The sequence below is a fragment of the Sander vitreus genome, chromosome 14 (genome assembly GCF_031162955.1).
Source record: "Sander vitreus isolate 19-12246 chromosome 14, sanVit1, whole genome shotgun sequence".
Classification (NCBI taxonomy): domain Eukaryota; kingdom Metazoa; phylum Chordata; class Actinopteri; order Perciformes; family Percidae; genus Sander; species Sander vitreus.
In genome coordinates, this window is record NC_135868.1 from 21,414,068 (window position 1) to 21,441,211 (window position 27,144).

The following is a 27,144-nucleotide window of genomic DNA, read 5'->3' on the forward strand; positions in this document are numbered from 1 at the left end:
TATCATACCAAGATACATGAAACATTACATATTCCACTAGATATGTGCACGGAGGAGAAGATGGAGGTTAGCCTGCCTCTCTCTCCCCCTGGTTAATACTACACCACTCAATTGTGTCCACCACAGGAGCCATATCAGGGGCAGCAATGAGCTGAATAATTACACCTGTGTGCCTGTGCGTGTGTGTGTGTGTGTGTGTGTGTTGGGGCGAGGTTTATTGCTGGTCACATTTTAACCCTCTCTTCCTTTACTCTGGCAGTTTCATTACCTCTATCTAAAGGGATGGAAAGAGCAGCTGGGAGAGAAAGACATTGCAGCCAATCATTGTGGTCAGTAGACAGAGACACCACTGTAAGCCACCACTGTATATGCACCGATATCCCTAGATGATGTTTAGTGTAACACATCTCAAAGTGTTAGTCTGGTGATATTCTCTATTTTTCAACATTCTGAAACCACATCACACTATGTTGCACTGGGTGGCATGTTTCTTCATTACCATTAACATGGCTACTGTGATTTATCTTTAACAATCCCACATGCCCCGTCCTGCTGCTGTAAATACTCACTAGAGCACCAAATGTGTATTCATCTGCAGCTGAAAATAATCTCCAACAAATGTGTTTACTCCTGTTTAAGTAAAATTTGCTAACAAATACAGTTCCCAGCTGTTTCAGAAAATGATTTAGCCTTTTTTTTAAATTTTTTAATTGTAATTTTTTTATTAAAGTTTATATTTGTAACTTGTTTTTAAAGGTTTTTGACGTGGGGCTAAGGTCCTGTTTACACGAATACGCTCGCGGGTGAAAATGAAAAAATATTTTATCAGATGTGCTTTTCGTTTAGACGGCGACGGCGTTTGTGAAACCACCCTCCAGAGTGGAAATCTTAAAAACGCTTCACCGACGCATTCCCGTCTAAAGCAAGGCTGCCCAATTTGGGGCCCACGGGCCAAGTTTGGCCCGTCCCCTCTTTGTTTTGACCCGCCATGGATTTGACATACTCATGCTTATTCTGCTCTCATTTTAAAATGAATGACTACGAAAAGTACATTTTGTGCAGTTGAAAAGTACGTAATCTGAGTTAAATGGCAATGTAAAGCACAGTGCTGGTAAACTTCCCATTTAAATTACATACGTATGTTTTGTCTACGGAGAATGGCAAGAATTACAGTATTCTTCAACATCGACATTTATTTTTGGCCCGTGGCCTTCCATCCAGATACATTTTGGCCCTTCATATGAAAGAATTTGGGCACCTCTGGTCTAAAGGGTAAAAACGCACTGTGTGCGTGTGTGTGTGTGTGCGTGTGTGCGTGCATGCGTGCGTGCGTGCGTGCGTGCGTGTGTGCGTGCGTGTTGTTCGCGCTACTAGGGAGAGGAGAGGTAGAGAGAAGGAGAGGGAGACAAGTAGAAGGAAGGTTCTACGCAGGCGCGCGGACTCTTGGTGGATCGCATTTCACACACTTTTGCGTCACCATATGCACGCAGATTCCCCCCAACCATAACGCTCGTCTAAACGTGGAATAAAAAGTGAGAACGCAACGGCACTTTTGCATTTTCTCTTCAGATCGTTTCCGTCTAAACGTAGTCTAACAGTCACAGACAAGGTGCAGTTGGAAAGTATTGAAAGATGAAATAACATATTGTTTGTTTTTGTCTTTGTCATTGTTCAGCCTCACACATTTACACTCAGATTTGGATTTTGTTGAGCATTGTGCTCAAGTCATGGCATTTCAGCAGATAATTCGCAGCATTTTTACACTAAATGTCCCAGGAACATCAAGAAAACCAACAGAGGATGAGGACATCCCAAGCCTCTGTGTCTGTGTGTCTTGAACAAGCGCCTGTTGTCCTCGTGTTTTTCCACAGCTGTGACATTGTGTTAAGGTGAAGCCATTCTGCAGGTGTACCTGAGACCTAAAACACTGCTCCTGTTGTTATTCCTCAGAGAGACCCAAACGCAGACGCAGACTCAGGAGTGATGAAGGAAAAGAGATTTACTTTGAGGAGAAAGGGGATATGAAGTGGGATGAGCGATGAGGCTGCTGGACTGTTGGTAGAGAGGAGTTGTGGCTGGAGATGCAGATGAGAGAGCAGGGAGGCAGATGAAGGGGCAGGCTGAAGAGAATGATCTTGAATCAGAGGGAAAAAACAGGATTAGGCAAAGCCAAAAACACACAAGGAGATATTCAACTATACACGATTACTAGAGTGGCCTGAAAGGTAGCACAGTAGCTGACGGAACGATCTTGCGATGAGTGGCTGAATTACCGGGGTAGATATATATACTGGAGCTTAGTCTCGCATTGCCAGACCTATCTCCACAGTGCTGTGGACTAAGGTCTGGCTGCTCCACACATATATCCAGGATAGGAGAAAAAAAAAGCAATATTATTTGAACAAATTAAAACTGTCTTGGCGGATGCTATGCTCCGGACAAAACTTGCCATTTTCAGCATATCGCTTGCTATCTCAAAGTTTAATGTTATTTCCCAAAGCAAGCGGGGTTTGAGAATGGCAACACACAGAGCGCGGAAGCGGAGGTACATCGGATGTCAGGCAATTATCCTGGAAATGGACCCTATTTGATCCAGACTAACTGGAGCGTGATGAACTTGATGGAAGGCAGGTGTGGATGGTAAAGCTATCAGGATCCAGGAGAGAGCAGAGTGACACAGACTGGAACACACAAGGGAGGGGAAAGAACATAGAGAAAGGCAAGAGAAATCCAGGGTCACAGCTCCAAATTGGCAAGCACAATGATCAACATTTTGGCATGTTTTAATGATTTAGCCAAAAAGATATTAAAGGCTTTTTAAACTTTACCCTCTTGAGTGCCTCAGTTTCCTTCAGCCTTTTTACACTAGTAAAAACTAGTCGCTGTGGAGCGGAGGAGGGTCTGGCTAGTCCACACAGCATTCGGGATGGGAGAAAAACGTTCTCTGGTTTATTGGCATTTCTTTAAACCAATCACAATCATCATGGGCGGCGCTAAGCTCCGCACGGAGCCGCTGTAAAATAGTCGTGCGAGAGACAACTCAGATTGGACAGATAGTCTAGCTAGCTGTCTGGATTTACCCCTGCAGAGATCTGAGGAGCAGTTAACCATAGTCCTCATAAATCCACCGGAGTTTAGAATTCCAACACAGAGAAAGCAGAAGGTAACGGAAAATACATGCATCCGGCAGAATTTCCTGCAACACCGGCGCAATCCCAGAAGTGGAACGCGAAGGCTATAGACTACTACACACATAATCAGCACTCCATGCGGACTGCATTGTGACCGATCAATATTTTACCTTTGTTGTTCATTCTCATTTTCCCTGCCTCCCCATGTCCCCCCCAGCCACTTTTTTTGAATCCAGCATGGACGCACTGAACCACACATCCATTAATACACACACACACACTGGCCGCTTTCAAGCTTAGTCGGGCATGAAGTGGAAACCCTGCTACTTCTCATGGTCGAGTGGCCTGAATGCTAACCTGATACTGATGTTGAGGTTATGACAAAGGCAGAACAGCTATCCCTATTTTATTCTCTCTTTCTCTCTCTGCTTCTCTGTTTACATCATTCCTCCCCTGTGCAACAAATGAGAGGTTGAGACATGACATGAGATGAGCTAATACTCACCATGTGGTCACAGTATTACATTTTCCAATAAGTGTCTGTGTGAGTGTGTGTGTGTGTGTGTGTGTGTGTGTGTGTGTGTGTGTGTGTGTGTGTGTGTGTGCATGTGTGTGCGTATGTAAAGTTTGGGCTTGGTCAGTCCACTGGGAGCCATATTTTACATTTAGCTGCTTTTTCTTCCATTATCAGTACAAAGTGCCCCTGTGTATCTACAATGAATGTTCTCATCGAATGACCTGCTGTTTTTGCAGTCTCATCGCCGGCAGCCCAGACAGAGTCAGAGTTGATACAGCACTCTCTAGTGGAGCAAGAAGTTATATGTGTGTATAAGAAATGACAGTGTTGATGTAGAGCGGCTTATCTATGTGTTCTCTCCTCAGAGAGAAGAGGTTTGTGTCTGCTCCAGTAAAACTGACGTATTTGCCTTTTATTGAATAGGTCGGTCTCGTCTGGTTATTTTGTAAATGATTCAGTTATGTCAAGTGATTTTCTTTCCATTTGTAAGCAGTATATACAGTGTCCCAGATATCTGCCCGCTGTGGTTATGTGGTGGTCACTTTGTTTTAAAGAGCTTCTGGATTCAAAGGCACACTTTATGTTATTGTATTTATATTTTATCATCCTAGAAAACTGAAACAGGAACCAGATCATGTTTGGCTGACAGAAAAGATTGAATGGCATATCAAATCATTGTCATTATTTTGAATGTTGCTCTTACTAATGAGGTGCATGTCTTTTGGCATTTGACATTTGAACAAGCCTGTATTGTCCTCCAACAGGCAGTTTGACCTGCTAACAAGTGCAACAGTCAGGCTCATTTGATTTATAATATTTCCTTTAGTGTTAGAAGGCTGTGAAGCAGCGTCTGAGTAGCCCTTAAAAAGCCACAGCACTTGATTTAAAATTGTATTGTATTATTGTAATTGTATCGAATATTTGTCGTTTTTCTACAATCACTCTCTATAATTAAAATGTGAAGTTTGGGAAATCCACATTAGCATGAAGTTAGCAAAATGTTAACTTTCCTCTATTGTAATGCACCGTGTTTTTTTGCTTATGCAGTGGAATGGTGTGTTGTGTGTGCTGAAAAGGCACTTGAAGCCCCTCTCTCCCCTTTGCCCTCTCTCCCAAGACCAGATGGTGTCTCTTTAGGCCTTCTAATGAATATTGATATGAGGGGTCTTGTTTAACAACAGGGGGGTACACAGGCTGAGCCAGAGATCCCTTAAATTGGCACAGAGTAAAGGTCTGATTGAGAGGACTGGGTGTGGAAGGGATTTATAAGAAAAGGCATGGTTCGGATCAGAACCAAAAGGGCCACATCACTGCGAAACAAATTGGTTTTCTTATGCACATAAGCTCCCACATGTCCCATATTGGCAATCTGTCTTGCACAAATAAATATGGATTAGGAGCTAATTAGTTTCATTTAGTCGCCTGAGTGACATCATCCAGAGGATACGTAATGCTTTGGTGTAAAGTTAAAATAAAAAAGTAAAATGTAAAATGTGAATGTGAAAATGTAAAATGAAAGAAACATTTCTAAGCAAAAGACTGAGATGAGAAGTGCTGATAGAGGGAGAACTAAATGTCAGGGGTGAGGGAGTGTAAGGTGAAGAGATGGACAGGTTAAGCCACTGGCAGAGTTAATCCTCTGGCATGACTCCAATGTCTAAAGCTGCTCTCCTGAAGGCCTCAGCTTATTCCAGCCCCCGGTCAACCCAAGGCTGAACCTCAGCCAGCAGCACCCCAGGCTGGGCAGTCTGACCCTGGACACTGGGGTGGAGCTTTCTTCACTGGAGAAGCTCAGCATCCTCACTCGTTCTCCAGTGCCAGGAGTTCTGTGTGGGTGCAGTGTGAGGAGGGATGGTGGGCATATGGATGAAAGTAATTGTGCTACTACCCTCCAGCTGGTCCAAGTGTATGGGCCAGCTGTAGCCCCCTGCCGTGTCACTTTATTGACATCCATTCAGAGCGCAACTGGATCAAGTGCTTGCTTCTATAGTGGGGAAGTAACCCTTTTGAACACAGCATCACTTGTTTGTTTGGCACAGAATCAGCTTTTAGGTTTTTGTTTTTTTCATAGCCATGTTATATTTCATACCCTCTGCAGTTTGTCAGGAAACATTAGTAGGCGTGTAGAAACTCACGCGCACACACACACACACACACACACACACACACACACAGCGCTATGAGAGCTGCGATGACGAACCAAGGCTGTTTCAGCTATTTATAACTCAAACTAGACCTCTGTGGCTATGAGGCAAAGGGGCAGACAGGAAGAGAAAGGCAGAGAAAAGAAAGATGTGAAGGAAGAGAGATCGGCAGAGACAGAGGGAGGATAGGGCACTGGAGAAAGTGACGCAGTGGAGAGGGTTAGGCATTACAGCACGTTGAAATAGTTGTTTAGCGTTTCACTGAGGACACAACCTCTACTGTCAAATGTAGCCCCTGTAGCCCTTAGATAATGAGACAGAGCGTCAGACAGAATCATGGTGCTGAAGGCTTTCATTAGGGAAAGGACAATGACAAATAGAACTATATAACCTTAAAGTATACCAATGGTGTACTTTTAGCTTTTCTTATAGCCACAATTGAAATTGATAATAAACACGAGGAAAGCCTCCAGTGCTGTACAATTGCCTAAAAAAACACATTTTCATGGCAGAAGCTGGAGAATGCAGTTCATTTAAAGTAACAACTTTGATCTTTTTTGTCTAAATTATTACACTTCTGTTTTATTTTACTGCAAAAAAAAAAGTAAGTTTACATTATGCATTTTGATTAAGAATCCTTTCTTTGGCTTTTAAGTTGTATTAGTCATTACAATATGTTAAAATGTTAGTAATTATCAAGGTAGTATTTCACACCAATACATACTGGAATTTGTTTGTTTTTTTGGGGGTTTTTTTAAATTACAAACCAAACAGTACCGACTCAATGTAAACCCTCAAAAAGGTGGTTCCCAACCTGTGGGTCGGACTCCCTCAGGGGGTCTTAAGATACATCTGAAGCGTCACAATATTGTTAAAATTGTTCTCTAATTGTCACTTTTGTTCTTAGATTGTTTTATCTTTCCAGGCTCTTGGCATTCACATGCGTGATGTGTGCATACACACAATCACACGTGTGCTTCTATATTGAGTGAAGTGTGGGTGGATGCCTCCTGAAAGCCAGACTTTGACAGCCGTTTTGCTTGTGGAGGTGGGGGGGGGGTTCTTTATTTGACAATAGAGAGGGAATTGCAATGGAGGGAGCCAGTGTGAGCGACAGAGCAAAATATATATATATATATAGAGAAAGAGAGAGAGAGAGAGAGCAGAGGGGGGAAGGGAGGAGGGTATCAGACTCAGGGATAATGCAGCTGGGACAGGCTGCTTGGCTGGAAGCAGATCTTATTGTGTACTTGTCCGTCCCGAGTCACTCAGACACTCTGCAGAGGGAGGAGAGAGCTTCTCACTCTGACAACAGGCCACCTACAGCCACTCACAGACACACGGCTGTCAAAGATTTTTCCATCCTTAGAGTTCAGAGCATCGGGATCTTCTTTGTAAAACAAACTGACTTTTTACACCACTGACAGAAGAAAAAAAGGACTTGTTGGAGTTTATTTGCCTTTACCACAATATTTAGATTTTGTATCTGCTATGGCGCTGGTGTAGGCATGGTGGTCTACTTGAGGAAGCGCCTCCACTCTCTGCTGTCTGTCTTCAAGAAGAAGGGTGAGTGCTGACTCACATGGCACGTTGTTGGCAGGCTGTAGCTTTGACTTTAGGCTGCTGACAGAAATGAACGCTGATTTGGACAGTAATACTCTTTAACTTTGCTTTGATTGAGGTTTGTAGAGTTAAGCTGACCTTTTTCCAAGACATTATATGCCCTAAAAAGATTGTGTTGCACGGTTGAGGTTATGAGGTGATGGATTAGTTAGTTAGTTAGTGTAAAGACTTGCTTCTATAATTGCTGATTTTGTGTGCTGCTCATTATCTCTGTCTCACAAACACAGACACACGGCTATGCAAGAATTAGTGTTGAAGACAATTTAGGGGTTCTCTCTAATGAGATAAAGGGCTTAACTGACTTTTTTGGCGGTCGTCTTAATCGACCAAAAGCCCTAAACCTCCTGCATCGCAGGGGTCTGGCGGAGTCTCATGAATGGCTGCTTTTCCAAAAAATCACAACTAGTAGTTAGAGCACCTTAAATGCGAGTAATATGCACTCTACGATGGCTGTTTTGTAATGAACTTTGTCTCTGTTTCTTGGATGGCATCAGACAGTCCCAGGTTCACAATGACCTGAGATTTCCCACAGCCACACACAGGGGCGGGCATTGTGTCTGGGCTGCCTCACCTGTGTGATTGCGGAGGGAATAGGGGTAGGAGTGTCTGTTACCTTACACACACAAACATGTACAGTATGTACATCCACACTCACACAGTGTTACCTTACCAGGTGAGACTGAGAGCCACAGTGTTGAGAGTGACAAAGGAGGGAAAGCGGACACCTCGCGTTGACTTCTGATTAGCTAATAACAGACAACGTACAATGTATGTAACTGACATAGCCCACACAGCCAAAAGCAAGCATACAGTTAAAAATAATAGACAAAACTAATTATAATGAGCGCCTGGGTAGCTCACCTGGTAGAGCAGGCGCCCATATATAGAGGTTTACTCCTCGACATGCCCAAAAGATTATCTTAAAAAAATATATTGTTTCATCATTTTTCGAGACCTGCCTTTAATTTACACACATTCTCCTCATAATCATTTAGCTTCCCCTGCCTAGTTTGCACTTAAGCCCTCTAGAAAAGAATAAGTGCCTCACAGGCAAACCACATGCCACAAAAGTCAAACTGTCTTTGGTTGTCATATCAAATATGAATGTGTGACAGTATTTAAGACAAGATGGCTTCCACCTCCTCAAATCCCCAAATACTATTGTTTGTGTGCACATACTCAAGGCAAAAACAATATAAAGCTAACCATCTCTTGAACATATAGGATATGCAGAAATAAGCCTTGGCTTCAGCCTATTCCTTTTTCAGGTTGGCTACAGTGGCAAATTGTGGGAAATAATTGTTTCTTTCATGTATGTTAACCGAAATAAAATTATTCATCATCATCATCATCATCATCATCATCAACACTGAAGTTTAGTATAACTGAACTACAGCTGGCTGGGCCATTGCCTATACTGTATTTACTGCTGTATAACTAGTACTTATTTTTATTATTAAATCTTAATTTTCTGTTCAGTCTCCACTTATGTTGGCTGTCCTTTGACATTGAGTAAAGCCATCCTGAAGGGAGAGCCTTGTCCAGTTCCCATGCAGGAGGTCCCCCAGTAGGGGGTCCAGTGACATCTTTACATACGGACAATCCAGATTATCTAATCCTCCATGACAGATACTGCAGGAGATTAGCCAGGCAATAGTTTACTGTTGAGAGCCTGGTCAGACTGGGACATCTGCCAACTAAACTGCTCAGCTGAGGAGATTGGAAGAGTGTGCTGTGTCAAACGTGCACAGATAAGCACACACTCGCGACAGGTGGAGGTGCGAAGGATTCACTGTAAAGCTGATAGATGTTTTGGCAAGTGGACACCTGTTGAGTCTGTTTGCATTTGGTTGATGATTGACAAAGAGGACAAGGCAGTACCTGCTGAAAGACAAAGATCAGCTTGTAGAAAGCTGGTGTGTTTCAGAATAAAGTGTGGTGTTTTTGGTCCGAAGATCAAAAAAATAGCAAAATGGCAGATACACAGTAAATAGGAAGAAGTGAAATACTGTTCAATTCAAGATCAAAATTTTACATCTGTCTTCTTCTCTGTTTTCCCCAACCCTTTCTTTTTCCACCATACCAACAGCTGGCCCGAAAGGGAATGAAGACCAGAAGAGGTTAACCGTCCACTACAGGACGTCCCAGCACTACCAGGAGAATGTTTTCATCGAGGGCAGCAGGCCACAGTACCTGGAGGACCTGCACACTGAGGCCCAGGAAGGGCTCAAGATACTACAGCAGGAAGGTCAGACACAGGACTATAAATACGAAAACATATTAGTTCATACTGTAGACACTTATATATATATTTGTGTTTTATACGGTGTTTGGTGTTTTAAGCCCCCAACGTCGTCTTCCAGGCAGCGCTGCCTGGAAGGCACTAGGATTAGGCAATGGTTAGGGTTAGGGTTAGGTGCCTTGAAGTGGACGGTCTCAGCGCTGCCTTGAAGTCGACGTTGGGGGCTTAAAACACCATAGAGCGTTTTATACTCAAATAATGTACAATAGATGTAAACCCATCTAAATAAAGCTTACCCACAATATTTAAGAACACATTGTAGTATAGTATAGTATAGTATTGTACAGTAAGTACTATCAGACTGATTAAAGACATTATTTTTAAATATAACAGATTTGTGTTCGTCAGTGGCACTTTTCTCTATTCAGGTCACATTAAAGTTACCAGCTGGAGCTTCATGTTTATCCACCTTTTTTATCGACAATTACAACACTGATGATAGATACTGTACATGATTATGGATGGAGTTTGAGTGTATTCAGCTTCGGTGTTTGATCCTTGTCTATTTGGTTCACACAGAGCACACGAATGGAGTGAACTTTCCTGACGATGAGAGCATTGCTGTAAGTGCCTCCAAAAGCTCTGTGTGTCATTTTTTCCTTCACTTCCTACACACAAAGAATGCCACCTATCTAAAAACTGCTGCATATGTGTGTGTGCGTGTGTGTATCCCCTGCAGTCCACAGACACTCTGCGTCCGGAGCAGGATATCAGCTCCAAGGACAGAGGTGGCTCTCCGGAGTCGAGATCCACCGCTGGGAGTACTGATACCACAGTAACTTCTGCTGTGTCGACTAGGCCTGTGCTCACCCGCCAAGGTAAACCACAGCTGTGTGTGTGTGTGTGTGTGTGTGTGTGTGTGTGTGTGTGTTTAAAGAGAGACATTGAAAGAAAGCATCCATATCTTATATCGTAGGGAAATAGGAGCTAATCATAGTTATTGTGCCTGTGAAAGCTTCAGCTTTGTTCCTGGGTTTACTGCTTTATGGCGAGTCATAAGCGTGTACTTAATTAGCATCTCATTCCCAGCTGCTTGGTGCCTCTGCAGTTATGGCGTGAAATCAAAGGAAAAGCAACTTGACACACACACACACACACACACACACACACACACACACACACACACACACACACACACGGTCACACAGCTGGAGCTTTTTTCCAATTCCTTAAAAAGTTCTAAGCATCTGAAGACAGCACAGCTATAAGGCAAAGTGTGTGTGTGTGTGTGTGTGTGTGTGTGTGTGTGTGTGTGTGTGTGTGTGTGTGTGTGTGTGTGTGTGTGTGTGCTTGTGTGGACAAAGAAAATGTAATTGGTATTCTGGTCCATATTTCAAACATCCTTTTTAAAATCCTCTGGAAAAGCCAGGTCCCCAATATACTTTACTGAGTTTTGATGCATTATAGTGCATTCCCTGCATTATTTCACCAAGTTCTTCTGTCCTGAGCATAGCTTTTTCATTGCAGAATAACTCTCCTCAAATTCAGTTACAGTAGTTGAACTCTGTCTCTCAGGTTCTACATTCAAGCCTCTGAATCCAGTGAAAAGACTAGATACGAGCAGGAAGAGGAGCAGGAGGACCACCATCATGGGTATTCCCAATCAGGTCCAAAAAGAGCTCGGTATGTCCACACCATCATGTAGACATCATGCTTCCTTGGGGGTAAACTTGTTATTGACAGCGATTTGCCCTCTTCCCAGCATTGCACAGAAACTCAACCTTCCAGCAGCTTGTATCTTCCTCTAATCACGACGGAAATGTCACTAACAGCCAATCAGGTGTTGTTATCATTCCTACGGTTGATGGAGGGTCTCCAGTAGCGAATAAGGAGGGAGCAAGGGTGCACCTTTCAGACCTGGAGGTAAAGGGTTCTCCAGAAAGTATACACTTTTTTCAGAATAGTTTTTAATACACATTACAGGTTGTTTTTTATCACTTCAAAATGATCCTTTTTCCATTCTTGAACAGGCCTCCAGGGATGAACAGCTGCAGAGGAAACACCTCCAGGAAATGTACCAAGACGAGCAGCCTTTCAACCACCAGGGCATTGCCTCCTATCCCTGTCCCACCTCAACCCTGAGACCCAAGTCCCTTGCACTACCCGGCATGACCACTTCCTCATCCTTCTGTCCTTCAACAGTGTTTAGCTTCCTCCAGGAACCCCAGGTAAGGATTAAATCAGTACGTTATGGATACAATTCCGTAATCTGTATTTTACCTTATTCTGTGTTGAGCATTTGGGAAACTTGTGAAGCTGTGAAATTCTGTGTTTTTGTAGGGTCCAGTGATGTCCATGTCTCCTCAGGCCACCTACTTGTCTACAATCATCCCTAATGCTGTCTTGCCGGCTTCGATTGAAGTCATAGAGATCGACCGCAGCAGCAGTCGGACGCGTGGCAGCAGTGTAAACCATGGCAGTAGTGTTCGCACTGTAAGCAAAAGCAGCCTTGCATCCGGGGACTCATCAGTCAGCCCGTTTTTGTCCAGAAGATCAGATGGAGATGGTTCCCAGACTGACAGTTCCCACAACGACTCCACACTGATGCCCACATCGGCTTCGGGGTCGAACTGGAGCGAGTCGCAGTCTTCAAAGACCATTATTTCAAACTCCTCCCCAGTATCCTCTAAGGGTAGCACACGTAGTGGCAACTCACAGAGAGTGGGTCCGAATGGGCGGGAAAGCCAGACAGAGCAGTCTAGTGGGGACCAAGACCTCGTCAGTCTCCGTAGCTTAATTAGCATGATTAGCAGCTCCAACAGTAAAAGGGAAAATGTTGTTACAGGTCAAGAATGTGAGTCTGATGTTTCAGGGTCAGTGGCTGCTGGCGACGATGCAAAGACCAGACAGAATTTCACACGCAGTCTGTCGGTTATGAAGACCAAGCAACCCCCGGCACCTCCACGGAGAACCAACTCTCTGCATAGTAATAAGATCAGGAGCAACTCCAGGGTTCTGGTGGATATCGATGACTCTGTGTCTGGAGATGTGGCAGATGCCACAGAAAATATTGTAGCAACGGATGAGATCAAATCAGTTACTGCAGATACCAGTAGGATCCCCACCTTTGCACCAAACTCCACGGGGTCCAGCTGTGTAGACGCTTCCTCCAATCCTTTGAGCCCCACACAGGCGTCTTCTACTGAGGCAGGAGGAGGAGCAACAGAGGGAGAATCCAGCAGCTCCTCCCCACAGAGAACTCCCTCGGAAGGGGGGAAATTTGAACGGACCATGTCCCCTTCCAGTGGCTACTCCAGTCAGAGTGGCACTCCGACACTCTCCCCAAAAGGGATCTCCCCAACCTCTCCTGACAAGCAGAAGAAGAAACCTGTCAAACCTGAGAGATCGGTGTCTCGAGCCTCATCCTCAGCAGCTTCCCCTTCCTCCTCGCTTACCTCTCTATCATCTGGCACATCTGAGTCTGTCAATCCAGATGTCTCCACATGTAGCCCCAGTCTGCATCCGCAGGGATCTCCACCCACTGTTGCTGCAAAAGAACGCACTCCAGATAACAATTCTTCGACTTTGGGGGTTGAAGTCAGAGAGCTGTTGAACATCCCACCACCTCCCAAAGTCAAAGCGCCATGTCCTCCTCCTCCGGAGACATGGGTTCACAACAAACACACCTTTCAGCTCCTGTGTGGACCTTGCCCTAATGTCATCACAGTAACCCAGAAACCAGCACAGATACAAGACAGCACAATGAAAAGAGCAGGAACCCAGACGGAAGCCATCAAGGAGATGCACGTTTTAGTTGAAAAACCATCAACCACAGACAAATCTGTCTTAGAATTGTCAGAAAGCAAAGCAAAACCTGAGACTTTGTTAGAAACAGTTCCTGAAGGCGTTCACAAGGAGAAGGAGAATAGGGAATTTCCAAGTACCGAACGAGAGAGCGTGGAAGCAAGTGCAGACGTTCAGAAACAAGAGCAGAGTAGTAGCCCTCTAGTAAAGGAACCTGTGAGTCCAAAGAAAGATCCTCCTCCTGTCATGAAGAAACCCATGGCAATACTGCACAGAGAGGAACTGGTGTCAACAGAACACTCAGTGGACAGACAGCAAATAAAAATGAGTAGCAGTGCCACGACAGAAGTTCATTTACCTGTTGAGAAGCATACAGCCTTCTCACAGCACGGGGTTGTAATTTTAGTTCATAAGAGTGATCATGAGATGGACAAAAGTGAGGTCACATCCATGCAGACGCTTTCTGTAGAGGTCCCCAAAATTAGTAAGGCCTCGCCACCACCTACCCCTCCCCCGGCATACCACCCTACACCTCCTCTGCCAAGAAAGACACCTCCTTCATCAGTGTCTGCGCCACCAGGTGAATTACAGAGGCTACAGGAGGAGATCCATGTCGCAGAGTCTTGCTGGCCACCTCCTCCGCCTCCTATGGAAGAGGACTCGGTGTTTGGAGGAGATGAGGTTGACTTTCCTCTACCTCCTCCGCCCTTTGTGACAGACAGTGTGGCAAATGTGATGGACAGTTGTCTCACAGAGCTGGATGTCCCAAGAAGACCCACAGAGGAAGTCGGAGAGACAATTGAGGATTTGAGTGAAGCTGGGACATCTGTACATGGACAAATTCCAGATGTGTCCCCTGCTGTTCCACAAATGGTTACTGACACCAAACCAGAGGTTGCTGTTCAAGTTTCAAAAGCTAACACCGCTGATGAGATTTCTTGCAGACCAGTGCAGAAATGTTTAGCTGTTTCAGACAGTGTCCCACCTCCACCAGTGAATTCACCCTCTTTGCCACCCATTGCAGGAGCAGAGAACCCAGTATCAGTCTCTGCTTTAGTTCCTCCCAGCAGTTTCCGGAAGCAAGACTCTCTGAAAATTGAAGATCAGCCTCCCTCCGAGCTTCCCGTCAGTGCCCAACCTCCAATTACTGTCCCAGTAGCACCCCCTTTACCAGCAGAGAATTTAATTCCTGGTGTTCATTTCAGAAGGCAGCCCAGTGTGCAAAACCGAGAGGCCAGGAGCAAGGAGCTCCTTTCCCGCCACAAAAGTGTACCCATTCCCAAAGAGGATGCCAACATACCTCTAGTCACCCCCTCCCTGCTTCAGATGGTTCGTCTCAGATCAGTCAACATGACTGAAGATCAGGTGAAAGCTCCATCGGAGGACAAGTCAACAAACCAGGGTGCTTCAGATCAGGAGAATTGCCCAGTTTCAATCCCAGGACCTCAAAACACTCCACAGAAGCCCATCCGCAAGTCCCTGTCATTAAAATCTCCCCCGCAGACAGTAAAGACATCCCCTGTGGTAATAAACACTCCTTCCATGCGCTTACAGGAAGCCATACGTATGAAAACGGCAGCCATGTCTTCAAGAGATGGTCTTCCATCCCGACTGGGTGTGAGACCGTCCACTTACAGCTCTGTCGGTGAACAAGGGGCTCTGTCCCTGAAATCCCCTGAGGGATGTGACATGCACAAGTCGCCAGCCTCTACCGCCAGCTTTATCTTCTCGAGGAGCACAAAAACGGTTGTCATAGACAAGACTCCAGCCGCCTCCTCCACTGAAGCTCAGGCAAGTCTGAAGCAAAGCTTGGCGGCCGAGCTCATGCAGGTGTCCGACAAATCGAAGGCCCCCGCTTTCTCCAATGGTGGGGGGAAGTTGGACAAAGTTCCTCCTCCAGTCGCAAAGAAACCAGCCCACGGGAGCATCAGTGCTTCACAGCATCTTCCTGCTTGTTCAGCAAAGATGGACTTCAGTGTTGAAGGAAACGGGGCAATAGCAGGAGTGCATCATATGAGTGGAATAATACCTTCTGAGACAACAGGTAAGAGCAGCAACATTCCTTGTAACCATGATTTTCTGTCATTTGCGCAAGTCATGAAAGACTGCCTTCATCAGCGTGCATCAGTGTACTGCTGCTGAGTGTGTAAACTCTGTGCTGATTCATTGCTAACATAAATCAATAGCAAACGTGCCACACTCATGTCATGAAGACACAGAATGCAAATTCAAGCATTTCCATGATCTTGAACAGCTACGCAGTTTCACATTGCCTTAAACAGCATATGTTCTGCTCTCCAGAACTGCACACACAAGCCCCCCCCCATGCCCCCCCTTCTACACTAACACAATACAAATGCTGCAGGCTTTGCCCTTAGCTTTTTCTAGTCAAATGTGCAAGCATGTGCTTCAATCAGCCTTAACCTGAAGCTCATGATCATGTCTCAGTGACTGAATTAGATTAGGACAGAACACTCATTACATGTGTTCCTGTAACTGTATTATGCTGATTATGCTGATGCCATCATGTCTATCCTTCTCTTGTCGTCCCTCTTCAGCTACAAGAGTGACAGCGGACACAATTGAAACACTGTTTTGAAAGAGCATTGAACCAGGCTCATGCCAGAGAAACAAGCAACGACTACAAGCAAGTAAAAGGACAACTGACAGCAAGGACTGACATTACTGAGAGACGTACAAGTCAACTATCAGAGTGTTATGTGTGTTAAGTCTTCTCCAAAAGCCTTAGCCTGTAATGGCCTTCTTACATATTAATGCAAAAAATGTGTAGCTCCCCATTTCTTATGATAGCTTTATTCTGGAGTATTTTTCTAAGCTATAGTTTTTCTCTTATTAAGGCGCCTCAGGATGAAATGGTGTGGGCTGTAAATATTTGGCTTGTGTGAGATCGCCTCCCAGAGGTAGAATTAGGTAGTGGCCACTGCAACTCAGAGAAAAGGATTTGTCTTGGCAAAGCATTCCTGTACAGAGGTTTACTGTCTAAGTCTTTTTTGCATGTTGTTAATATCATGCATAATTAAGCAGTTGTCAGGAAAAAGCTGACGATGGCATCCACAACAAGACACATTAGCATTTTATCACCTTCTTGGCTTAAAGATCGGAGTAAAAACTAATTGTCACACTCAGTTTTGGTCCTGCTTTTCACTGTGTGGACACATATATATGGAATAGTATTTGAGAAAAAGGGATGCTGCATACTCAACAAGAATGAGAGGAAGATATTTTGTCAATTAGGACAGAGGCACTTTTGTGAAGCTACAGATGATAAACCATTAAGACTTATCCGATTACAGCAACTGCTAAAATGTCAATTAGATCGAATTTTTTAGTAAAGGTCATCACATCTGGGAACTCTTTGAGGACAACAGTAACACAAGCATCCTATTTATTTATGTGTGGTTGTTTCCACTTGTAGCACTGTCTGTCACCTTTTCCTACCAAATATAAAATATTTAAGAATCTATTTCATCTGGCAAACCACTCTTAGGGCCCTGGATGATTGATACACTGGAGTAGACTTAGTGAGAGGTCAATGTTTTTATTAAATGTTCTGTATCCAAAACTTTGACCTATGCCTTTTTGGTGGAAAATCCAACTCATCACTATTTGCACAAAAAATGCTTTCCCCCAGCAAAACCAATCATTGGTGAGTGAACTGACTCTTCGTAATGGGTTGAAAATCGCCGTCTTGATGATTATAAAGATTTTATGTACAGTTATTACTTCTATAAATAAAATGTAAGTGTATTGAAAATGCAGTTCACTGCTTTCTTTCTCTTTGAAGATGTGGTGCAGACAGACACCTAAATGTACGGTATCGCTCATCCAACACAGATGCATTTCATTTCTGCAGACCACAGAATTCAGCCAGCGTTTATTTCATGTTAGAGATGATGCATCATTTCATTATATGACAGTTAATGTCCGGATATTGATTTCTGTACACTACCCCCATTGCAACCGTCCTATGTCTTATAGTACATGGCACATGTGGCATTTATTTATAGATGATCTTACGTCTCAAACCCCCCAAAAAAACATGTTTAATTAGGTTTGGCAGATTGGCCACACTTCCCTGTGATTTACCATTAAGGCCCAGAAAATTACTGAAACATTAAGTCCCCTTTTAAAACACCTGAGATCCCTTATCAGCTACTTCCAGGCACAGTCAGCCAGTACAGCAACATTCAGTAAAGTAATCCTTCATTGTCTAAGTAGCAGTAGGTCTCTTTTGCAGAAACTGTTTTATTGTATTTGTATATTTAAAAGGTGCTGTAGGTAGGATTGTGAAGATCCAGGACTTGAACATCGACAACTTCTCAGTCCCTCCCCCCCTTTCTGCTAAAGCCCAAAACGGTCTCCCTCCCCCCACAAGGAAGAATGAATGCGTGTGCATGAGCAGTGATTGACATGACTTAGACAACCCCCTGGCCCTGATTGGTGCATCTGAACAGGGAGCTCTACAGGCTGTAGGTGGTGCCAGAGGAGCTGGATGTGGTTCTACTGGAACATTGGGTCAGTTCCAGCAAATATGACAGAAAGTTAGTTTTATAAGTCCTACTGCACCTTTAAAGTGTGTTAGAAACACCATACAACACCAGGTAAAGAGACTCGTAGGTTGATTAGTTACAGAATTTGGTTGTACACTTTTAGGAATTACATTTTCTAATAAAGTCAAAGCAAGTTAAAATAATTTGTCCCAGCCAGTCCAAAGCATCTGAGACTTTTGGCATCAATGTCCCATCGTTCGCCAAGAAAACATCCAGATGAAGTTGGGACCATTGTTGCCACGGCGATTTGTTGATGAAAGTGTTCCTGATTTAATGTGGGCGGCAGGAGCAGCTTCAGTGCTGAATGCGATGTATCTAACTGATGTTGCCTCCTTTGAGTGTCTTACATGTGATCTGTCCTAGTTTAGTCATCAGCTGCTTGTCTTTCCACTGAGCTACACACTCGCCCGATATCTTCAGGTCGACCTGGGGAGATCATTATGGACATACAGTCAATCCCCAATATGCCATTATTCCATTGTAGAAATGTTATGATGAATATAAAACATTGGTCCATATTTGAAGGGGGAAAAAAATTGATTTTGAAGCAAAAAACAATTCATGGAATTTAATTTATGAATAGAGTAACAGTCCAATCTGACTGACACCTACCTGTACTTTCTCCCACACCTTCTTCTTTGGGTTGAGTTTGTCGTCTGGTTTGCCTGTCTCATATCCCTCGACAAAGACCCGTTCTCCTGGCGACGACCCCTCTGGAGGGTCCAGAGGCTCCACCCTCCTGGGCTCCCCTTCACTGAAAATCGACCAATCGGAGTGAGCAGAGTAATGAAATAAAACAAATGAAGCTGAGGGATGTACCGTGTTGGTTTGTGCAAAGCAGAGACGACACTCACATAGAGGCACACAGCAGCATGGCTTGAGACTCAATCCCTCGCATCTTCTGGGGTTTCAGATTGCACAGCACCAACACCAGTCGGTCCTGTAAGTCCTCCCGGGAAACATAAGCCACCAGACCGCTGACTACCGTTCTTGGCTCCGGCTCCCCCACATCAATCTTCTCCAGGTACAGTGAATCAGCATCTGGATGCTGGAAGTTGGAAAATAAAGACACCGAGGCGAACTCAGAGAAAGAGGGCCGTACAGATGGATCATTTCAACACATCGTCTGAAGAAGAGCTAAACTGATCAGGCATCATCCTCACGTCCTACCTTCTCCACACTGATGATCTTGCCCACCCTGATGTCCACTCTGGAGGGGTCCAGCTCGTCATCCTCTCCTCCTCCTGCCTTGGCACCCTTTGCAGCCCCTTCTGAACGAACGAACACACACACACACACACACACACACACAGTTGACATCCCAATGTTTGCAACTAGTCACACCGCTATATTTGGATTGGAAACATTTGGAAATTTGGACAGGATGTGAGAGAGGGAAGGCGAGAGGGAAGACAGCGAGGATGATGGGTAAAACACTGACTCGTCTTTGAGGGGTTGGGGTAGGCAGTGTTGGAAAGTTTGCGGAGCTCAGGCGACTCAAACTTCTTTCTGATTGGCTCCAGCAGTTGGTTTAGTGCTACTTCCACGGAGGCCTTCAGGTCTCCTGGATGGACCAGCTAAAAGATTGCCAAAGGTTAGATCAGACCAGAAGTGGAAAATTATGCATTTTAGCAGGGATGTACTTTACGAAGGGCTTTTATTCTTCAAATAAACCAGTGTGTCTATACGTTACCTCCTCAGCAAAGTCCTTCTCCAACTCTTCAAACGCGGTGTAGATTTTGTCTCCACCCCACTTGGGGTCTCTTTTGACACAGAACTCTGAAACACAATAATCCCAATCATCAACTCATGTTGTGCTCGTATATCTATATGAGTGGAGGAAAAGTCTGAAGCTGAGACAACAGCGGGCAACTCAACGGGCAGTTTTCTACCTCCGCGTAGAGGGAAGACGACATGTTTGACAAAGGAGAGGACTCCGTTGTTCTGGATGTTGCCTGGCTCACAGAAAGCCTTCTTCAGCTTCTTCTTCACGTCTCCGGCAGAGTCCAGCAGATCAATCTTTGACTCCTGCAGCCGATAGAGATGACGGTATGACCACAAGCAGTAGAAGAAAATGTTCGTACAAATCTTGACCTATTTATTCCTACTGTGACGTACTTCCTCTGAGGAGCTCATCTTGGCCCCAGTCAGTCCTGGCACCATCGGGTTCATTAGATGGGAGCGCTTGGCATAGCCAAGGGAAGGCAAGTACTGGAGACAGATGAGAGGCCACCGTTACTCTTTACAATGTATAGAGATCTTATTGTGAAAACTGTTTCATGGGATCACCCTGCTGTGACATTTATAGTTCCTCATTTCTAGAAATCGTCTTCATTATCAGTTATTATGTCGAGACCTGAAACGTAATGCACATGGAGGAAATAAATCAGAACTCATTTTTTAAAGTCCAAAATGATTCACGTGCTATCAACAAACTCACAGCTACTCCTAATAGGGTCAGGTACCGAAACCTGGTGCTAATATGGCACCGGTGCCTAAACGACCGCTATCTACCGGACTGAATTGCAACGCGGATTGCGGTGCCTCATTTCGGTGTCAATTAAATGCCTTTTGCGCTGCTCTCCGATGCTCTGAAACAGACGTTAGAGGCAACAGGAGCATCGCCGCACGTGACGCTAGTTAACACTTCACTTGACAGCAAATAACGTTAGCCTACCGCTAGCTAGCAGCTGGATTAAACACAGTTAAAATCATGGCTGTATTGGTTAAAATGCTGACAGCTAAACGGTGTAAACGGTGTCTGTATTTCACTATAGAGGATTCCAACAGCAGGTCGTTAAGCAGTGTTGCAGCTGCCGTTGTCGGAAAAACAACACAGACGGTGCGTTCACTTCAAACTAGTAAGCCTCGTGGTGCATTCAAAGTTATTGTAAAATACCCTATTCCCCTATTTTTTTAAGTATCGGTTCAGGCATCGTTTAGGCACTGGCACCGTTTTAAAAGTATCGTTTCAGCACCGGTATCGGAAAAAACCCAAACGACACCCAACCCTTCCCCCTAAACTAATCATCCACAGGAGCTGCGGGGTATGTGTTGATTAATGAAAGAGAAGCGGGAAGACGTCAGGTACGTAGGGAAGAAAGATTGTGAAGGATTGAAATGTATGTGCAAAGATGGAGGGAGATGGCACCTTCTCTGCCAGAGTGAAAATCTTCCTCTGGTCAACTCCTCCAAACTGGGCGTCCACCTTGAGGTACTCCTCATCCAGAGCCTGAGGGCAAAGAACACAATAGAATAATATAGATCTTTATTGTCATTGTTTTCAACGACGAAACGCAGTTCAGCAGCTCTCAATGGGACAGTTAAATCACAAACAGAAATATAAAATTGAAATAGTAAAATATAAAATAACAAAATAGACACTTGAAATGGTAAAATATAACAAGATAAATGAACACGATGAGTTGGCACATATCAGTCCCTCCAGAAAAATGTGATTATGCGATCACATAATTCAATGCATAATCAGCCAAAGTCCTCATATTTATGCGGGGGGGGCGCATTTCTTTCAAATACGCCGCACTTTCGCCGCATAAATTGCTGATTTCCGTGCAAAACATGCGGGGCTTGCATGATTTCATAATCCCCGCATTTTCATTGCAAAAAAGTCACATATATCTTAGCAGAAAGTTGAAAAATGTTGCGTTTATGTCACACTAGAGCAGCCATTTTCCCTTGTTGCCATGGGAACGTTATGAAGTGACGTAATTACGCAACGTGAACATCATCGAAAAGCTGCAAACCCCGCGATGAAACCACAGTTTTTGCAAGTTCCCGCAATTTCATCGCATAAAATTGCATAAATATCCCGCATATTCCATCGCATTTTTTAAGAAAACGTGTCGCATAATCGAGGATTTTTGCCGGCAACAATCACAAAAAAACTCCGCATTTTTCTGGAAGGACTCCAATTTTCGTGTGTGTGAGGGGGGCACGCAGGATCACATCCGAAAGCTTGTTTGGAGTATGTATTTTAGATTAGATTAGATTCAACTTTATTGTCATTGTGCAGTGTACAAAGACAGCGAAATGCAGTTTGCGTCCAACCAGAAGTGTAAAAAAAAAAGCAGAAAAGTCAGGTGGTGCATAGGCAGGACAAGAAATATATTGCAGTGTTATAAGAGCAGAATAAATATGGCTATGTAATATGAACAATGTATGAACAACATGTACAGATATGTGCAATGTAGTAGCAGTGACATTATACTAGTAGTAATGTCACTGCAACATGACATATGTACAGTATGTACAGCTATGTGCAGTGTGGTAACATAAAAATAGTAAGAATAAGTGTATGTGCAGGATGAATAGTATGAAGAGCATTAGAATATGGCTATGTATAGGTGTAATTACAGTATATACATCTGTAAATAAATAAATCGAACAGTATTGGGGGGCTTGGTGGGTTAATTATCACCGTGATGCAGAGTTAGAGTTCAGTTTCTGACACCATATGTATGGGTGGATGTATCTCACCATATGTGGACAATATGCTGTAACTACAGTTTAACTAGTTCATTTTATCACTAGGGTTATGAAGAGACCCAAAATAATATTACACCACTCCTGGAGTCCAGCAGTTACGACTCCATCTAGAAGCGTGTCATTACCTGCAGTCCAGGGTAGAGCAGGCCACTGAGCAGGGGATGCTCCACCTGCTTGACCACCTCAGCTCCAGCCTTCTTAGCATCATGCTCCGTCACCATGGAGGACAGACGGTACACATCCAGAGTGTACTCTCTGACAAAATACATGAAATGCAGACCTTCAACATTAGTTTCAGGCTGCAGCTGCAGCTGTTTCTGAGAAAGTACATTTCAATAAATGCATGTCAACACAGTCTCCTGTACTGTCAGCACAACTGACCTGCTGAGCTGGAAGTCAGTTCCTTTGACAAACTTGAGTTTGTCCAGGGGCACGCCAATGCTCTCCAACATGGCCTTGATGACCTGCTCGTAGTATTTCACCCTGAGCTCCAGCAGCTCCCAGGGGGCCTTCATGTTGTCTAGGAAGGCATGCAAGTCTGCAAACAGAATAGTGACCTGAGGGAGAAAAACAAGGAAGAGGCAAAAACATGAGCCCTGATTTAGCAGGGAGTGCAGATTAAATTGAATTTGTTAACAAGACGCTCAGTGTGATCTACCCACCTCACATCCAGCCTTAAGGAAGTCCGCTATCTTGGACATAGGGACAAAGTAAGCTACGTGGGGTTTGCCAGTGGTCGCTGTGCCCCAGTACACCTTCAGCTCTCTCTCCTGAAGAATCTGCTTCAGCTTCTCCTCTCCAAGGACCTCCTGCAATACACGCATTCACGAGAAGAATGAGACCAAGCTACTGGTGTGGACATCGGTCACTGTGGGTATACGTTGGTTTGTTTGTATGTCCCACCTGGAGGTTCCTAGTGATGAGGTGGAACTTCTCATCCGGACTTAACTGATCTGCCATGGCGCAGAGCCTCCTGACAGAAAGATAGGAGTTTAAGCGTTGTTATGAATCAGTGGCACCAGCTTCGTTTCACCTATTCTAGATCATAGGTACGGCAGCGCATAGACCTTTTTCACGGCAGACACGTTGACGTGTCATAATAGATATACACAGATATATTCAAAACCATTAATGATGGCTGCATTCCACTTAGGAGAGGTCCTGGTATTGTGCATGCTGACTCACTGAAATAGCTTACTGGGACACTTGATGGAATTGAGCCATCCTTAAGGTTATCAATTTCAGCTGTGCTTTTCCTACTATGACAAGTCAAAATGTCTGCTGTGAAAAAGGTCCATTGCATTAAAAAAGAAAAGAAAAAAGAAACCCTATCTGGTAATTATGAGTTACTATCTCATAATGACAAGAGGTGAGGATCTCGTAATTATGAGAAAAGTTAAGGTATATCATCGACAATTTCGGATTTTGCTTTTTTTCTTCTCGGTGTGAGACACTGGGAAATACTGATTTTACTTAACGTGGATGGCATTTATATAAGTATGTCAACACAGCGCAAATAAAACCAGATTAAATGCATCATTGCCCATTCTTATCCCGTGGTGTAACATTAAGGACGATTGATAACTATTTTATCTTACAGCTGGGCAATATATCGATATTATATCGATATCGTGATATGAGACTAGATATCGTCTTAGATTTTGGATATGGTAATATCGTAATATGGCATAAGTGTTGTCTTTTCCTGGTTTTAAAGGCTGCATTACAATAAAGTGATGTCATTTTCTGAACTTACCAGACTGGTGTAACTGTTCTATTATTTGCCTTTACCCACTTAGTCATTATATCCACATTACTGATGATTATTTATCAAAAATCTCATTGTGTAAATATTTCGTGAAAGCACCAATAGTCAACACTACAATATCGTTGCGGTATCGATATCGGGGTATTTGGTCAAAAATATCATGATATTTGAGTTTCTCCATATCGCCCAGCCCAGCCCTATATTATCTTAACCTTTCTCAGAATTATTAATGTTAGAAGATGGGTGTCGAATGTCTTTTTGCTTTACTTTGAAAGAAACTGCAGCTTAACGTTACATATTTCCTCTATGCCGAATTTACCAGAAGACCATATTAGCAAAAGGATTGAGCATCTCTATCAATATTCTTTTGATATCTTATAACGTTAAATTAGCCACTGAGACTGGGCTTATAACGTAAGTAACGTTAACGTTTGAGAGCACGAAACGGGGAGCTACTGGCTAACGTTAGCTATGTTTTTACCATCAAATCCTCAGTTATATGTCAGAATAGCCCATTCAGTCAACTTTAAGATAACATGCTATAGCTACCCTACTGGCCAGTTTACCTTTAGCGTCACGCTGATAATGAATGAACAAGCCAGCTAGGGCTATCTATCTGGCTAGCTAGCAACAAACCCATGTGCAGCTAACGTTTCCTAGCTCCGATCATGTTTCGGAATACAACTACAACCAATTTAGTACCTACATTTTCACTTAATCTAACAGCAATGACAGTCTATCATAAAGCCATACTGTAAAACCTACTAACCCACCTCAAAACCTGTCTTCTTACAATGAGACGGGGGTAAGTAAAGCCGGTTGGGTGGACCTGTCAGTGTTGCATCAGCGCTAGAGTCAACTCTGCTATCAACTCACATTAAACTCCAGGGGAAAGCAATCGAGTGCTGACTGCAGAGCAGACAAAATCAGAATCAGCTTTATTGACCAAGTGTGTACACAAACGAGGAATTAGACTCCGGTTCTGATTGCTATGTGTACAGATATAAAAGTGCAAAGGGTGCTGGATTAAATATTAATTACTAATGTTAACAGGTTGCTTTATATACATGAGGTAGTTGGATTTGGCAGTACATACAACATGCATATATTCATATTGACAGTGATGATATTGACATGTAAAAAAACAGTGTGTATAAAAATATATAATTTACAGGTACATAGTGGATGTTTGAAACAACTTTGTTATTGTGCAATTAGTGTGTTATTACCTCCTTTTTCTAAGGCGAAAATGCAGAACAATTCTTCCCTTGGGCAAATAATAGTTGTTTGGCCCCTATAGACCTATAGTGCTGTGTGCATTATGTAAAGGCCTGTATAAACTATCACCTCCAAGTCCCTATTACATACATTGCATGCAACAGACAATAGTTTATTCACCCAGGTACCAAGAAACCAATCAGTACACCTGGGCTCGAATATGCTTTATGAAAATGTGCCTTTCCAACTCTCGGCTAGCAAATGCTTTCCCTTCTCTATATGACATTTCTATCTCCATCAGCACCTTCCATAGAACATCCTTAAGTTACCAAAGCGTGCTATTAATATGTTATAGCTCTCCATATATCTACATGTATCATCGTAAGTGAAGAGAAACGTAATGCTTTTATAATTACAGCAGAACGTATTAATTACTTAAAAGAGGGCTGACACAGCACTGTTCTTTCTAGGGGGCCGGATTCCTATCTAAACCCCCTGCTAATAGATCAACACTGATTGCGTTCAAATGTTATATTTTATTCTGTCAGTGAAGTTGTTTAGATGCCTAAATCACCATTTGGATGATTACAGGACAAAGAACGCGAATCATTCGCATGTGAGTTGTTCCCCCGGGCCGGGGCACTGGTCGGTATTTGTTCGGAGGTTCACAGTCAAACATCGGGCTCCAGTCGGGGGAGCACCGGGAGGATGAGGTTCCCAAACGAGGAATCCTGAGTGATGAAGAAACCGGAAGAGTGGACGTGAGCGTGTTGCAGGGCGGCCTTTTGCTGGGCGGCGATGTGCTGCTGTTCCGCGCTGTCCCTCGCCTCCTTCAGGTTGGGTCTGGACGAAAGAGGGATGTTGGCTCCGGGGCTGTTCGTGGACTGGCTCTGCATCAGCCGCCTTTTCTCCTTGTCCAGCTCCGCCAGGATGGCCACACGGGTCTTGTTCTGAAAGCCTTGTCCTGGAGGGTTAGCAGCCATGACAAGCTTAGCTAGCAGAGTTAGCGGAGGAAATAAAAGTCCATGAAGCCGTTAACTGAGAATGTTTTTTTTAACGTTATGTGCTTGTCCAGCTGACGTCGTTGTAATTTCTTTTTCTTAATGACATACATAAATAAAGCATAAGCAGCCAGAATTAGCTTTGAAGTTTAGGTGTTTGATTCTAACTTCTTAAAGCTAACAGAATGTAAACACTTCCGGTTTGAGTGTTCGTCCTTCAAAATAAAAGCGTATAATTTCTAAAAGAAGCTGTTAAGTCTACCTTTATGTAGTCATGGAATTAAATTGGTAAACAACTAAAAACTCAGTTATGTTTTATGTTAATGAGGATTAAAATAAATGACTGTATAAAACTGGAAATCAATTCACAAGTCATTTATAATTGTTGCACAGAATCTGGTGTAGAATATTGCTACACTAAAATCACAGCCCAATAAATCACACAATGATAATATATGAGATAATGATAAAATAATTATGGCTCACATTAGTCATGATTGGTAATTTTTTATTTATTTTTAATAGAGTGTATAAATGCATTACACCTAGCTTCTATGAAACAAGAACCAACATAATAGGGAGTAGTTTGATTTGCCACAGTTACTGTAACTTCAAGCAA

General features: G+C 43.6%; 3 protein-coding genes across 5 annotated transcripts in view; 1 reads left to right on the forward strand and 2 right to left on the reverse strand.

Annotated features, from left to right (window-relative positions):
- Positions 1-18,088, forward strand: part of nhsl3 (NHS like 3) — a 41,771-nt gene extending 23,683 nt beyond the window's left edge. For both annotated transcript variants that reach the window (XM_078267653.1, XM_078267654.1), the window contains 8 exons: positions 9,505-9,663; positions 10,237-10,280; positions 10,397-10,535; positions 11,233-11,340; positions 11,420-11,580; positions 11,688-11,885; positions 11,998-15,505; positions 16,020-18,088. In XM_078267653.1, the coding sequence (XP_078123779.1) occupies positions 9,505-9,663; positions 10,237-10,280; positions 10,397-10,535; positions 11,233-11,340; positions 11,420-11,580; positions 11,688-11,885; positions 11,998-15,505; positions 16,020-16,060 (4,358 nt within the window). In that variant the 3' untranslated portion in view covers positions 16,061-18,088. The remainder of the gene's footprint in view (positions 1-9,504; positions 9,664-10,236; positions 10,281-10,396; positions 10,536-11,232; positions 11,341-11,419; positions 11,581-11,687; positions 11,886-11,997; positions 15,506-16,019) is intronic.
- A 16-nt stretch (positions 18,089-18,104) lies between these two features.
- Positions 18,105-25,188, reverse strand: yars1 (tyrosyl-tRNA synthetase 1). Of its 2 annotated transcripts, none has more exons than XM_078267655.1 (14): positions 25,080-25,188; positions 23,442-23,511; positions 23,201-23,347; positions 22,920-23,095; positions 22,664-22,793; positions 21,184-21,264; positions 20,151-20,243; positions 19,925-20,060; positions 19,726-19,811; positions 19,474-19,609; positions 19,203-19,303; positions 18,887-19,080; positions 18,645-18,786; positions 18,105-18,458 (listed from the first exon to the last, which is right to left on the reverse strand). In XM_078267655.1, exons 2-14 carry the CDS (start codon positions 23,496-23,498, stop codon positions 18,348-18,350), a joined length of 1,590 nt encoding a protein of 529 aa, XP_078123781.1. In that variant the 5' UTR covers positions 23,499-23,511; positions 25,080-25,188; the 3' UTR covers positions 18,105-18,347. The 2 variants fall into 2 exon arrangements, with proteins under 2 accessions (XP_078123781.1, XP_078123782.1); XM_078267656.1 differs by having other exon boundaries at positions 25,100-25,124.
- A 37-nt stretch (positions 25,189-25,225) lies between these two features.
- Positions 25,226-26,732, reverse strand: LOC144528818 (SOSS complex subunit C-like). The gene has a single exon (XM_078267663.1). It carries the CDS (start codon positions 26,505-26,507, stop codon positions 26,196-26,198), a length of 312 nt encoding a protein of 103 aa, XP_078123789.1. The 5' UTR covers positions 26,508-26,732; the 3' UTR covers positions 25,226-26,195.
- Between the last annotated feature and the right edge of the window lie 412 nt (positions 26,733-27,144).